Source organism: Lissotriton helveticus, chromosome 10, assembly GCF_964261635.1.
Source record: "Lissotriton helveticus chromosome 10, aLisHel1.1, whole genome shotgun sequence".
NCBI classification, from domain to species: Eukaryota; Metazoa; Chordata; class Amphibia; order Caudata; family Salamandridae; genus Lissotriton; species Lissotriton helveticus.
The window spans coordinates 890,875,110-890,890,750 of NC_136071.1; the positions used below are offsets into that span (position 1 = coordinate 890,875,110).

General features: G+C 44.6%; 1 protein-coding gene across 5 annotated transcripts in view; it reads left to right on the plus strand.

The window, feature by feature from the left end:
- The window catches only part of TRAK1 (trafficking kinesin protein 1), a 376,613-nt gene that overhangs the window by 227,987 nt on the left and 132,985 nt on the right, over positions 1 to 15,641 (plus strand). For all 5 annotated transcript variants that reach the window (XM_078663533.1, XM_078663532.1, XM_078663534.1 and 2 more), the window contains exons 7-10: positions 8,917 to 8,995; positions 11,469 to 11,599; positions 13,751 to 13,825; positions 14,717 to 14,854. In XM_078663533.1, coding sequence (XP_078519659.1) covers positions 8,917 to 8,995; positions 11,469 to 11,599; positions 13,751 to 13,825; positions 14,717 to 14,854 — 423 coding nt within the window. The remainder of the gene's footprint in view (positions 1 to 8,916; positions 8,996 to 11,468; positions 11,600 to 13,750; positions 13,826 to 14,716; positions 14,855 to 15,641) is intronic.

The window sequence follows — 15,641 nt, forward strand, 5'->3', positions numbered from 1 at the left end:
GAGCGTTGGGGGTGCAGCTGGGGAACCTCCACCTGGGGAGGTGGGAGAGGCTCGTTCGCGCCGCCTCTCCCCCCCGGTGCACCCCACGGCGTCTCGCTTGACATTTGTTATGGCCGGACCAGGCGATGAGGACGAGGGGGGGGGGGGTCGGAGGCATGTGCAAGACATCCCCCCCCAGTGTTGTCGCAGCCATTATGGAAGAAGTGGCGACGCCTGGCACGTTTCGGGCCGGGCCTCCGGTTGATGGCGGCCGGACGTTCTTCGCTCTGGCCCCAGGAACGGGTCTCTTGGTTCATCCGGTGGGGCAGACCTTGGCGCGTGGCGCCGCCTTCGGGCTATTTGTGCAGTGGCCCCTCCACCCCCACGCCTCTTATGGGCGCTGGTCCAGACTGTCTGAGAGAGGGGGGGTCGGGGACATGGACATTCCCCCCCCTGCAACTCTCCAGGGTTGTCGTAGCCATTATCGCGGCCGGATCCCGTCGGCCCCAGCCTCTCCTCAGGCCCACCTCATGCGATGACCTCCGGCCGACGGCTGGCAGCAGGACCCGCCCTACATGTGTTGCTTCCGCCTGGGCGGAGCCGCAAACCTGTTGCACTTTGGGAGTTTCCAGAACGGGGGCGGATGTCTGCCGACTTGTATCTTTCCCAGGTTGCCGTTATTGGGGCGTGGCAGGCGGTGGGACAGACATGTTTGGAGCAGTGAGGGGCGATGAAGCTTCGTTGCCTCGTGGCCGTCGCAATGTCAAGCTTGGCTTCTCTTATCATTTTTCAGGTTTCTTATTACGGGCTTATTTCTAACGTTTCTTGTTTCTAGGACAATCATATGTTTCGTTGTTAAGTATTGTTATCGTTTCCTTATTCGTTATTTAATAAAAATTCCATCAGTGGCCTACTGATTTCGTTTTCCTATTTCTTTCTTTTCTAGTTTGTTTTTGTGTTAAAGTTTCTGTTAACAGGATATAGTGATCACTTCGTTATTATTGCGTATGTCCTTTTTTTTTCACTAGGGGTGCTCCTCTGGTCGGGCCAGATGACCCACCTCTAGTAAATGGTCCGGGTGGAACTGGTTTATCAATCAATGGGGAGTAGATAGGCATGACAGATTACAACGGGGGACAAAGGTCCGCATTACCTACCCTTCACTACTTGCAAAGACTCGACAGAGCATTTTCTCTATGTTATTTGCAAACAGAGAATACCTCCAAAAAGAACCAATTCCGAACAATCAATGTTCGGACAAACAATCAATCAATGAGGAATGAAATAGGCACGACGGATTACAATGGGGGCAAAAACCTGCGTTACCTACCCTTCACTATCTGCAAAGGGAGAGAGAATATTCCTATTCTTGCCCGTTTGTAGGCAGAGAAGATCCTTAAGAGAACCAACTTCGAGCAATTCAATGCTCGATCAAACAATCAATCAATGGGGAGAAAAAAATAGGTATGACGGATTACAATGGGGACAAAAGTCTGCATTACCTATCCTTCACTATCTGCAAAGGGAGACAGAATATTCCTATTCGTCCCCGTTTGTAGACAGGGAATATCTCAAAAAGCAATAATCGATAAAAACCGATTAACAAACAATCTATGGGGAGAAAAGATAGGCATGACGGATTACAATGGGGACAAAAGTCTGCATTACCTATCCTTCACTATCTGCAAAGGGAGACAGACGTTCCTATCTGTCGCTGTTTGCAGACAGAGAATGTCTCCGAGAGAACCAATACTTCAAGTAGCACCCAAGGCTAAATGAACCAATCAATGAACAATACCAGTATCTAAATACCGTTTCCAATATCAATAATCAATCAATCAATCGGATGGATAAAGCCATCCTACCAATTAGACGTAAAGACGTCCTCCTTAACCTTACCCGGACCGGACCATGTGGACAGTTCTTCGCCTTCCTTTCTCCAGCGCCTGATCGTTCTCTTTTCTCCATGTTTTTACCGCAGCATTCCTGTGGGATTCCAGTCAGGACAATAGGTCACTTGAGAGAGGTCCGTTCGGAATCGGTGAAGTTCATTCAATCGGCAGCCGGACGAGGGCCCTCTCAAGGCAGGTATACTCCAATCATTTAGATGTTCACCCCATCGTCCGGACCTCTCTTACCGGACCTTATGTCGCTGATGGGCCCCACGTTGGGCGCCAATTGTGGAGAAGTCAGCCCAGATCGCACCTGATGCCCAGGCTGCTGGTGCAGGGCGACTCTTCTTTCTCATCTTGAATAATTACCAAATAAAGAGACGGGCGCTGAAGGCAGGAAAACAAGAACAGAGTTTATTTCTCATGAGGAGAGCATGTCATTTCGGACACTCTCATAGTGTCTTCAGGAGGTGCTCTAACAAGTTTCTCTGAGGCTTCGCCTTTTATACACAGGTTTGTGGCACACAGGCATCCTTTATTACAATCAAGACATTGTGAAGTATGAAGATATTCCAACACGTGGCTACAGTAGGGGCTCTTATCCTCCATACAATAGGAGGGGGCTGTCAAGCAGCTGAGTGTTCTGCTGATTCCATTGGAATGTGTGCTCCTGATCGAATCTCAGGGGGTGGGGAAGTCATGATCAATAGTGGCTCTTTTCAAGAGAGGCGAGTGCATACAGTAGTGGGCAATAAACTGTATCCTCAGGCTAAGGGATGACCAGCGGTCCATGTAGACAATTAGGTTCAGAGGAAGAGGTCATCAAAGGAGGGGTATTCATGGAGGGAAAGGAGGTGTTGGTCAGGCGCGGGGTGCGATTCTCAGAGACAGAGTCATGCGGGAGGGGAGGGCTCATGACTTGTGCATGTGAGAGCGGGGGCGATCAGGGTGCATGGGGAAGCTTGCAGGGTCAGGAAAGGGAGCTGGTGATCGAAAACAGAGCGACCATGGTACCTAAAATGGCTGTTGTATATATGCGTGTATGGGTCTATGCTGGCGGGATAACACAGTCTGTGTTCTGCAATGTCCATTCTGCTTACGACAAGAGGTACAGTGAACACAAATGAACGCCGCTTATGTACATACACATTGCTATTTTCAACACTTGCAGGACGCATATTTTCACATCCCCCTCCTGCCGGCCCACCGGTGTTACCTGCTGTTCACGGTAGGCCAGGAGTATTTTCAGTTTGCCTTGCTCCCTTTCGGCCTTACCAGCACCCCTCGGGTGTTCACGAAAGTGGTAGCGGTGTTCGTAGTTCACCTGCACCGGTCAGGGGTGTCATTCTTCCCCTACCTTGATGACTGGTTGTTGAAGGCGGGCTCGCTCCAGGCAGTTGTCACCCACCTTCAGACTACGGCCGACCTGCATTTGCTGGGGTTCTCCATCAATGTGCCGAAGTCACACCTGAGTCCCTCTCAGAAGCTCCCCTTCATCGGAGCGGTTCTGGATTCAACGCGGTTTCGAGTTTATCCTCCCGAACAGTGAGTCCAAGATATTCAGGCTATGATTCTGATCTTTCAGCCTCTATCCCTAGTTTGTCAGGATGACCCTCCGGCTCCTGGGCCTGATGGCCTCCTGCTAGTGCAACATGCTAGGTGGCCTATGCGGGCTCTGCAGTGGGACCTGACGTTCCATTGGGCACAGCATCAGGGCAACCTGTCCAATCATGTCCTGATCGCAGAGGGCACTTCATGACAATTGCAGTGGTGGCTTACGAATCGCGATTCGGTCAATGGCAGATCCCCCTTCCTTCCCCAACTGGAGCACACAGTGGTGACTGAAGCGTCCCTCCTGGGATGGGGCGGCCACTTGGGAGCGGCGGAGATCAGAGGCCTTTGGTCTCCGGCGGAGTCCCAACTCCATATCAACCTTTTGGAGCTTCAGGCGATCCGACTTGCACTGAAGGCATTCCTTCCCTCTGTCCGGGGAAGTGTTGTGCAGGTGTTCACGGACAACACCACCACCATGTGGTATTGCAACAAACAAGGTGGGGTGGGGTCGTGGACCCTATGTCAGGAGGCTCTGCACCTCTGGACATGGCTGGAACATCAAGACATTACCTTGGTGGTTCAACACCTGGCAGGTTCTCTGAACTCCAGGGCGGACAAACTCAGCCTCCAGTCCCTGATGGATCACGAATGGCGTTTGAACTCGGACGTGGCACAAGGTCTCTTTCTGCAGTGGGGAGAGCCTTGGTTAGATCTATTTGCCACAGAAGAGAACGCCCAATGTCATAAGTTCTGCTCATGGAAATTTCCAAGGCGGCATTCGCTCGGCGACGCTTTTCTTCGCGAGTGGAACTGTGGTCTGTTGTACGGCTTTCCGCTCATACCACTTCTGCCCAGAGTGCTGAAAAAGATTCGGCGCGACCGGGCCGAAGTTATCCTTGTGTCTCTGGATTGGGCACAAAGATACTGGTATCCTGAGCTACTCAACATGGCGACCGATCCCCCGATCTGACTGCCTCTTCGGGAGGATCTTCTGTGGCAGCAGCAGGGGACGGTCCTCCACCCGAACCTGTCCAGCCTCCACCTCCATGCGTGCAGATTGAGCGGCGACAGTTGACAGCTTTCGACCTTCCTCCCAAAGTCTGTGTTTTCATTCTGGCAGCCAGGCGTCCCTCCACAAAAGCGGCATACGCCTGCAAGTGGAACAAGTTTGTGGCATGGTGCACAGCAAAGTCTATGGATCCCCTTTCTGCCCCTCTTTCCGAAGTTCTTTTGTTCCTTCTTTCCTTGGCCCAGCAGGGCTCTGCTCTGGGCACTATCAAAGGTTATCTTTCTGCCATCTCTGCCTTTCTACGACTTCCAGATCAGCCTTCTCTTTTTAAGTCCCTGGTTGTTAACGGTTTTCTGAAAGGCATTACACACACTTTTTCTCCTGTGCCGTTCATCATGCCTCAATGGGACTTAAACCTTGTCTTGACATTTCTGATGTGCGCTCCCTTCTAGCCCCTTCATAACTGTCCCTTGTGTCTTCTCACTCTCAAGACTGCTTTCCTGGTAGCTATCACCTCTGCCAGAAGAGTGAATGAGCTCCAGGCTCTTTCTTCCAAACCTCCATTCCTTTCTGTTCATCCGGACAAGGTGGTTTTGAGGACCCGTCCTTCTTTCTTGCCAAAGGTTGTCACTCCCTTCCACATCGGGCAGACCATCACTTTGCCCACCTTCTTTCCACCTCTGCATCCTTCGAAAGAGGAAGAGAGGCTCCACCGTCTGGACCCAAAACGTGCACTCTCGTTCTATCTGAAGTGCACACAACAGTTCCGGGTTGATGACCAGCTCTTTGTTGGCTACGTGGGCGCCAAAAAAGGTCGGGCGGTGCACAAACTAACAATCTCTCGGTGGGTTGTTCTGTGCATCAAAGCATGTTACTCGTTGGCCAAGAAGGAGCCTCCTGTGTGGCTGCGTGCCGATTCTACCAGGGCAACAGCAGCCACTACTGCCTTGGGACGCGGCGTTCCCTTGCAGGGCATTTGTCAGGCAGCTACGTGGGCCTCGTTGCACACATTTACCAAGCATTATTGCCTTGTCAGTCAAGTCCGAAGAGACGGCTTTTTTGGCCGTTCTGTTCTCTGTGTTTTTCTGGTGTAATCTTGTTCGCAGACCCACCACCGGGATTGGTATTGCTGGGGTATCTATTATAAGGTAAGGAATCTATCACTAACGTGTCTCTTTCAGATGCACAAGTTACTACTTGTGTAACGATATATCTGTAAGGGACATTAGTTAGTGATAGATTCCTTACCGCCCCACCCATTCTCCTCATTCTGCGACCTGATTTCTAAGGTTAAGGACATCCCTTTCAGGGCCCTAGTTTCTTGGCACCAGTGGTCAGTTTTTGGCATGGCTCTGCGTTCCTGGCGCGGAAAGTCGTGTGCTGAACTGACGTCAGCGCGCATGGGTGGCGCCTAAGTAGTCTCCATGACATCATCTCAGCGCATACGACGCCAGCGACGGACGCAGAGCCGCACAACGCCACCTTCTGCCGAGCAGAGGTACTGCTAGCAAAGCTTTCCGGATACAGTCTGACGCCTGGGGATATTCTAAGGTAAGGAATCTATTACTAACTAATGTCTCTTACAGATATATTGTTACACAAGTAGTAACTTGTGCGATTACTTCAAAAGCTTAGTAAAGCTAAAGAGGCATTAAGGTTTCGCAAAAGTGAAAACGATTGTGTTGCTCATGGAAGCTTTACTGGAAAACCAATTGTAAGACCTTTCTATTGGTCCTTAGAGTGCCAGCCAGGTTAAAAAATGTTTAACCACAAAGTAAATTTTCACCATCAGCCGGCTACTTTCTTGCCATCGGCATACTCTGAAAGTTTCCCTTGTTTAACCGGGAGTCGAGGTTTATTCCACTGGGTTGGGTTGCTACTCTCCTTGGTACTGCACCATAATTGGGGCATTACAGAAAGTTGCTGCATGGAAACGCTTCTAAATTGTAATCTTATACAGCATGCTCTGCTTTGCCAGCATGTATATATTAGAGTCAGCCCGACCCATCCTCCTGCCATCTCTAACATAGTTGAATAACACATGGGTTCTCCCAACTGAAAATCTGCAACACTTCAACAAATTAACACAAGATATTTGCTTCATGTTGGGCTTTCTATAAGGTAGGTTCTTAATTAACCCACCTATTGGAAATAGGTTTTGTTGAAATATTGTTGTAAAATGTGAGCAGAATTCAAAAGTCAGTTTGCAGAAGATTTCAATACACATGAAAAGAGGAATACATCCTGCTAACTTACACATGTGCAAACACACAAGATGCAGTGTAACTACAAAGTTACAATGCACTTTAACAAGCCAGTACCATCGCAAACTGCCAGCAGACAAGTCCTGGAACTAGTTATTGGAAACTTGTTGTAAAAATAGAAACCCGAGACAGACTAGGAGAAAAATGCGAATACTACACTCAGGAGTTTTAAACCTTCCCATGAAAAAAACAGTAACTAATACGATATCAAGATACCATCAGACAACGTTTTACACTAGATTGCAGACTGAGCTACCAAAACCTCATAATATGGAGGAAAAGCATTGATTGAAGCTTCCCCATACCTGTTTTTCAACATCTATGTCTAAAATATAAGGTTATATCCCTTAAGGAATCATTTTTGTATCTAATAATCGCCTGGACTGCTCTATACCCTTGAGGATTATCAATACCTCCAGCCCTTCGAGAGACGTATAGACCCCCAGACCACCTCACGGATGAAAAATGTACTACTTTGGTCCTGAAGAAGGTGATACAAATTTGTTTTCACCGAAACGTACGTAGGCCAGTGACACGCATCTGAGAGCCCTACTCAGGAACCAAGCCAAAAGATGAACTAGTCATAATTAAACTGCTGGACTAGTGTTTGTTTAGAATTGTGGAATTTAATGACCAAGTCAAACAGAAATAGCCAGTAGGACTCCTCTCCAGATGTGTTTTTATTGTGAATTTGTTTGTGTGGCATGATAGTTGGTATGTATGAGTAGAATGAAAGGTGAGAATGGAAGAATGATGGTGTAAACTTGGGAGTTGCTATAATTCAAATCACTATTAAGAAAAGTCAAAGAATGTCTTTTTTCCAATTGAAACAATGTGATCTTGTTTTATTTAGAAATGTGTTTGTCAATATAATAGATTCAAAACAAGTGTGAAAATAAAAAACAAATACATAAAAAGATTTTTGATAAATAAACAAAACCAAAAAGAAAGTCGATTTTTGTGTTGAGATTCAATGCTGTGAGGAAATGTTTTGATTAGAGTTATTACCATTTCAGGAATAAGAAAGGCCAGATAAGAGGTTTTTCTGTTAGTATTTATTTCCTTCCCCCTCCTCTTAGGCCTTAAAGTAACAGGGGGGAACGCTTGTGTTTATATGCAGATTATAACCATTGCCTCTCCTCTTTTACTTATTCCCCAACATGCCTGACCATCACTCCAGTCTTGAAACGGGCTCTTGTTCCATTTTTTGAGTTTTACACAGCGGGAACGCCTCCCAACAGCATCCAAATACTGTGCACCAGTTACACAATGTCAGATTCATTTTTAGGCACAGCGTGATTAATTCCTTTGCCCAGAATCAAAGAATGGTGTGCTGATGCTGGCACTTGAACCGTCTGCAATTCTTGCAAATTGACCACATCTCCTCCCTAAGAAAAGAAAATAGCTCCCACTTGTTGCACCCGCCCCCCACCGTTTGCAGTTAAGGGGCCTTCAGCCCTAATACTACCAAGGAAAATTCATCCCACCCACCCCCTTTTTAATTTTAATTTATTAGAGAAGGACAGTCATAACTGTGATCTGGTGGGTCCATCAGGCCTGTGGGCCCCATGGCCGCTGCACCTGCTTCGTTACTGATAGCTTCTGCCCTGCGAAGTGGGTTGTTTCCTCTTCCCTTTATTAAAAACATGGGCTCCCATCTTGCCTCACCCCCCTCCCTGCCGTTTCCGTGACGCCCAAAGGTGTCTTCTCTGCTTCAGTTTTTCCCTCCTGTGAGCCATTGCTCTAAAGTCCAAAGCAGCACTGCAACAGCAAGTGTGCACTGGCCCCTCATGCAAGGAAGGAAGGAATGTAAAATAGCCATAAGTGAGGTTTAGTTGTGGTCACTGGATCTATGTGATTTTGTGGGCACAGCGCTTTCTGCATAGTTATGGATTTGCCACATAATTAATCATCTGCTGCATAATCTGCGGATTTAAACAAAATATTGGTTTCTAGCTGAAACGGATCAAAAGTTACTAAAACATGGCACAGTGTTGCTGCACAGCTAAAAGGCCCTTCACTGAAGTTAACTGGTCCCCTGTCTGGTGCGTATTGCTATATTTGGGTGCTAAACCGGTACCAATGCTGGTCTAGATCCTTCAGAGGCACTTTCTAAATGTATTGCTAGCTTTCCTTTCCTTCTGATCTTAGCACATGTTCACTACCTCACGGTAGTAGAGTACAGTGGATAACACCTTTGCGATTCCCTTTTGAACAGGCATGCCATTTGCAAACTGAAACCATCACGTATGAAGAAAAAGAACAGCAGCTTGTGAACGACTGTGTTAAGGAACTAAGTAAGTCTGAGAGCTTATATTCATTTCATTTACAAGGCTGGTCTATACATAATGTAACCTGAACATCACTGACAAAGGCAATTGGTATGACATATTGTAATTTGTACATAGACCTTACAATCTCGTGGGTGAAGGTTACAGCTTCTGGTATGTAAGTGGCCAAGTTTCCAATATTGTTCGCCATTGATGTATTTTAGATGCTAGACATGCACCTGCCCCACTGACGATGTATTTTGTTTGGCATATTGCAGGCAGCTTTGCCTCTGTCAGTTTTCAGTATTTGATAGACATCCAACTGTGTTCACCAGTATGATGTGGGTGTTATTAGTTTATGATTGAAAATGAAACATTATAGTAGGATGATGGTGAATGCTGTGGTAGTAGTTGGACACTAGTGAACTCCATATGTGGCGATAAGTTTATTTTTACAGCAAAAGGGCACTGGTAATTTTCTGTTGGTAGTTGTGAGACCTTGATTGTCTCTCCAAGAAGGAGTATGCTTTGACTGAGTTACATTTTGTGTGAAATCTGCATTTCTGTCCCTAATCTACAATCGATTTTTTTGCCAGGCTGGCTAGTAATATTTAACTTACTCATGGCTACTGCTAGCCCTGTTCAACCTTGGTGTGGCCTGTCACCACTTTCCACAAGCTGCTGGTCTGCTTTCACACGCTGCTTGTCCATGCCTGCAAGTAGACCTGTCCGCAGTCTGAGGGGCTTTCCTGAGCATTGAGTTTCATATTTGCACCACCCTTGCCCAAACCAGCACTAGATCCTCCACATTTGCAAACACTTTACACATGCTGCTTCATCATTCCCATAAGCCGAGCATGCCTGCGCTTGTCCACTATCCTGCTTCATGGCTCCTGTCCCTCTGAGAGCCACCACAAGTGGTGCATCCTGCAATTGATGCTCTCTTTTTATCCGAGAATGCCGAATAAGGCATACTGAGACCTTTCCCATCTGAGAGTGTCTGCTGCATGTCAATCTCCGGCATGCGACTAGGAAGTTCTGATCATAACAGTAGTACCTAGTGTAGGGACCTCCGATTGTGTGACGTGTCTGCATTTTGACTATTAGGAGGATTCGAAGAGGGCTGTGTGGTAGAAATAGGCGTGTTGGAAAATTTTCAAGAGAAGGTTCTTATTCTGAAGGGAGAAAAATCTAAATGCTGGAGCTTTAAATAATGGGAACAGAATGTAAGTGGTAAGGAATGATTCAGTCAAACAAAGAAGGACTCGGGTTCATTTCCATTTGTTGATCCCAGATATGGGTGGAGTTTAATCACAGAAGTGTGGCTCGCCGTAAGTTGATAATTCAATTCGAGATCCTTTTGTCAAGTAATCTTGTACTTCAAACAAGGTTCTTTTTTTCAATAGCTCTTCAATACCTGGAGAGTCTCGTGCTCATTCCTCAAACTTGGGTTGATGCTTATTGCCTACCTTACAAGATGAACGGAAATGAACATTGTTGCCATGAAAGTTTTTGTCTTAACACTATTTTGTAAGAGGTTAAAACCCTGGCTCTTTCATTAAGCTTACTGTGGCCACCTAGTGGCAGGACACCCTTTTCAGGGTTTCTGTCGTGTTTTATAAATGCATATCATCATATGTCTTAGTACTATGATAGTCTTCTCACTGAAGCCATTTGGTTATATTTTCAACACTCTTTGAGTTTTTAGGAAGGTTTCTCAAAATGTTTTTTAAAAAAACCATTTAAAATAAATCAAAACATTAATGAGCGTAACGGATCAAATGTTTAGTGTTGAAAACGTTCCTGGGTTCAATCGTAGAACAGCTGATTATTGAAGTTGATACTTGCGGAAAGGGTGGTGGTTAAAGGAGTAATGGCAAGAGAGTGAAACACATACCTGAGATAATGAAGTGCATAGATGTCAGTAGATGGTTCTGTTGTATGTTCTATTCCTGCAGTAAGTGAAATGTGTGTGTGTGTGTGTGTGTGTGTGTGTGTGTGTGAGATAAGGAGGTTTCGATCATGGGTTTGTAGAACATGTTCAGATCGGGTGCAGTCGGTAGGGGCATCGAAGAAGGTGCTTGTGGGTGGAGTATTGCATCCTTGTGTGCAAATGGAAAACGTATGTGAACAAAAGGATCATGTTCTTGACTAAGCACATAGCAGTACCTCGAAATTTCTTAACTTCACAGCTTTACAATATGAAGTTACCCACACTTGTTATTGTTTCATGTTTTTTGTAAATTACATCAGCTTTTGACATTCTATAAAATGTGTGCCATGTCTCCTAGGAGGAAGTTACCAAATGGCACAACTAGAGGTTGCATGCCATAGCACTAATGCGCAATCATAGTGCACATCCTAACATGTTAGAATTTAGAGAATTACACACATTACTGTGAAGCCAAGATTGTGTTCTTTTTACTATTTCCGTCAATGTTCTTCATTCATTCTTTCATTGTATAAGTCAAATGTCACTATATATCCTTTTTTGTCACAGGGGAAGCAAGTATCCAGATTTCAACAATATCAGAGGAGTTATCAAAGAAAACGGAAGATGCTGCACGACAGCAGGAAGAGATCACCCACCTGCTATCTCAGATTGTGGATCTGCAGAAGAAGGCGAAATCTGTAAGTCCACTTCCGCTGTAGTCACAGACCTTTACTAATTTTGATATCCTTAAAATTTAATGTAAGCTGCAAGTAAAGACTCATAAGATGTAAACGGTGAACAACTTTAATTGTTCAAGGCAGTACAGTTGTATTTAACATGTAAGTACCTAAATAACAATTGTGTGCTTCATTAATACTGATATTGGATCTTTATTCTTGAGCACCTATTCTCGTATTCCAAATTTACACATCACAAAAAAGCTTGGGAAATACCAATGTGTGATGACTCACAGTTTAAACAGTTGTAGTTTTAAAGTGTAACGTTGGTGGAGAAGAGAGAACCGTAGAAGTAGGAAGGAGACATTGATTCTTACTACTCTCACTTGATTGAGCAACTTTAGTTCACAGAGTTCAAGACATGTTGTACATGCAATCTCTTTTACCTGGACCAGGCATATACGTCGAGTAAAAGCGCAGTCTGCCAAAATTGCATCGAGATTAACCTACAGCTGTACCCGTGCACCCTCATCTTCTCCTTCACCACAACATCATGCTATGCACTGATATTTATGGAGGACTTGGCGGGCTTAGGTTCAACCCTATTTTTAAAACGAGGAATCTGACATAGCTTACGTTAGAACAAAATGACATGAATATGATAAAGCACTTAAAAGCCTGTAATCCTTTATCCCCATTCAATGCTAAAATGAGAGCACTTTACCCTGTGTTGCATGAAAACCCGTGTGAGCCAAATGATGAGGAAATTTCCTTGGAAAGTGGTGATGGTAGGTGACCTATGTTACAGACAGACTGCCCCGAGAAAGAAGGGTCACAAACAGTACGAATGGGTACTCAAAGGCAAGAAGGGCAAAGAGAATGAATGGACACTGAATGCAAGAAGGCCACCCAATAGAAGGTGGCAAAGAGAGAAAGAAGAAACACTGATAAAAAGAAGCGGTACACAGACTTGGGTAGTACAGAAAGAAAAAAAAGTCACTGAAAGTACGAAGTGGCGCCCAGACCATGGTGCACAGTGCACGGAGACAAAGAAGGATCACAGAGAGAAAGAAAGGGAACCAAGAGACTGAAAAGGGCTCCGGGGACGAATGAAACTGACAGAAGAGCCTGAGAACGAAGAGGTGCTGGAGGCATATGTTTAATTGAAGGGGTTGCATTATTGGGAATGTTTTAATCAAGATAAACATATTTAAGTAATTTGGATTCATATAGGTTTAACTGCACCTATCTTGATACATTTATAATTGATGATTTCATAATTGTTTAACCAAATGAAATTTGAAATGTAAAAATAAACAATCCCTCTTTGTTCTACAAAACAGATGTGCCATAAAACCTCCATAATTAAGCCAAGAAACCTTATATGGTTGTACATAAAATCAAATATACCTCTTTCTTCGGAGAATTTGTGTTGATTGATCTAGAACTCTAACTCTGGGCCTGTGCTTTTTTAAGCGTTTTATAGTGGTTGACACCTTGATATCAAAACTCTGAAAGATGCACATATGCAAATCAAAATCACGCATCATCAGTGCAGGTACTTCAGAGGAACCCAATGACAGTGACACTCACACAAGTCAGTGGTGAGCTAGAAGATCAGTTCCCAAGAAGATTTCCGTGGGGGCAACTCATCACTAGACATTAGCAACAAGCAGACAGGGGAAATCTGCAGAACAAGAATACACAGTCGACTGTCAGACCTGAGGTGGAAAATTAATTCCCTGTCAAGGAATAGTGAACTAGGCTGTCCGCATCCGACTCTGCACATTAATGAAGTGTGGAGGTGGGAGGATGCTAACCAGGGCGGAGGCAAAGTTCACTCAAGCTACTCCTGGAGTTAGTACCCTCCCTGTACGCTCATCCAGCACTGTATTACTACCACAACAAACACCAAAGGGCCTTTAGAATAATTGAATGTTGAGCTATACAAAAACGCTGTAACAAAACAAATTTATCTTGGTGGACACAAGGCAAGAAAGTTTACATGAAAGGTTTTTGTGGTTAATTATATTTTGGGTACCCTTTTAGCTGCTCTTCTCTGCCGCAGTAAACTAATAGACACTAAATGGAAATTCACATGGAGAAATAACAGTAAATTCATGTTTACATGGGAAAGCCCTGTGGTCAGTAAGTGGTTTTGTCTTGTTTCAGTATGCTGTTGAAAATGAAGAACTTGTTCAGCATTTGGGGGCAGCCAAAGATGCTCAGCGGCAGCTCACAGCGGAGGTATGTATTTATGTTCGTAGCAATAGTGGATTTCCGCAAATGTTAATCAATAGTCAGGAATTCTATGAAGTAACAGAAATGCTCAGGATAATCATGCTGGATAGATTCTTCTCAATAACTTCTAAACTCAGCATTATCTGGATTTTCTTTAGACCTTTATTTAACTTTGATTCAAAGGTTCAAGGACGAGGCTTGGCTTTACCAGCCTTTCCTGTTCATTCTTTTACAGTTTTTTTAACGAAACAACTAATAGCTGGACTGTCTCAATAAGGGTGTGTCCAACGTAGCTCCATAAGGACCAGTTCCATTCTAGATTTGCAGGAAACATTTCAGATACATTTTCATGCAACTCATTGCTTACATATTTAGTGTCTCACGTGATAAGTTGACCCTCGGAACTCCCGACTTCATTGGTTATTAATTTTATTTTGTGAAATTGAGATGAAGAATAACCAGACATGAAACGTGATTCGGGTGCTAGCTTGAAATTTAGCAAGAACACCTGATTTGAAATATCTAGATTTTTGGTGGATGGCTATTTGTAGTAGCTTGATATCTACTGCCCATCCAGCATAGGAAGTGTTGGGCTGTTGCCTTTTATATTAAACATTTCTAAAATAGCATTTCCATGCTGCTGCTTTTATTTTGGTATACTTTTTTATGAACTTCGCAATTGTTTCGAAGAAGTGTGACTTTGTATTTCACTTAACATTAAAGAAATTCTACTCTCTGAGTACTGCCTCACCCTAGCAGGTTTCAGAACAAACATAATCCCTTGTGGTTATCATGTAGTTGTCACAAGTGCCTGAATCAGACTGTTCAGTCTCGTTCAGTTTGGACTTCAGTATGTTAGTGGTACACTGCTTACATATGACTCTTGGTGTGTTTCAGTTACGTGAGCTGGAAGACAAATATGCAGAGTGCATGGAAATGCTTCATGAGGCGCAGGAAGAGCTGAAGAACCTAAGAAACAAAACCATGCCAAATACCATATCGCGGCGCTACCACACTCTAGGCCTTTTCCCAATGGTGAGTTTAATTTAAACCAGTTTTCATGCTATTTTAATACTGGTATTATTTACAACAAGGGGTGGTGATGGACAGAGTCTCTGAATTAAGCAGAGTACTCTCACCCAGTCAAGAGATCAGGGCTAGATCCAACACCGTTTTTTAGCTCATTGCACCATCCCCCCCCCCCCTTTTCTGAATCGTTTTGGCCACCCCCCTTTTCTGAATCGTTTTTGGCCACCCCCCTTTTCTGAATCGTTTTTGGCCACCCCCCTTTTCTGAATCGTTTTTGGCCACCCCCCTTTTCTGAATCGTTTTTCACCACCCCCTTTTCTGAATCATTTTAATACTGGTGGCACTTGTTTGGCAGACTGCCTGGATCACGCAGGAAAATGTTCTTGACAAATAGGAGGGCTTCAGTGACTAAATATTCACAACTTATAGTAGGTTCACTGTTAGTGTCTCCTTCAGTTTATTTCTTGTTATAGTTTGGCCTCTAACTGCAGCAAAATAAAAAGGTTGGGAATGAAAATAATGATCAAGCTTAATAATATTTGTATTTAAGCTTTGGCTCATAAAGATATAATGGCCCCTATTTCTGGAAAATTCAGTCTGCATGGACAGACCGAAGAAACAGTTGGGCAAAAAGACGTGATTTTCAATTGTACAATTATATACAGAGTAATTCAGTTCTCCCCAGAATGAAGGGAAAAGGGCTTGTTATTCTTTTTCAGTGAGTAACCCATATGTATTGCAACACTGAAAACATTCTACTCAGCGATGGTGGAGCTGTGTCGTGTCATCCCCT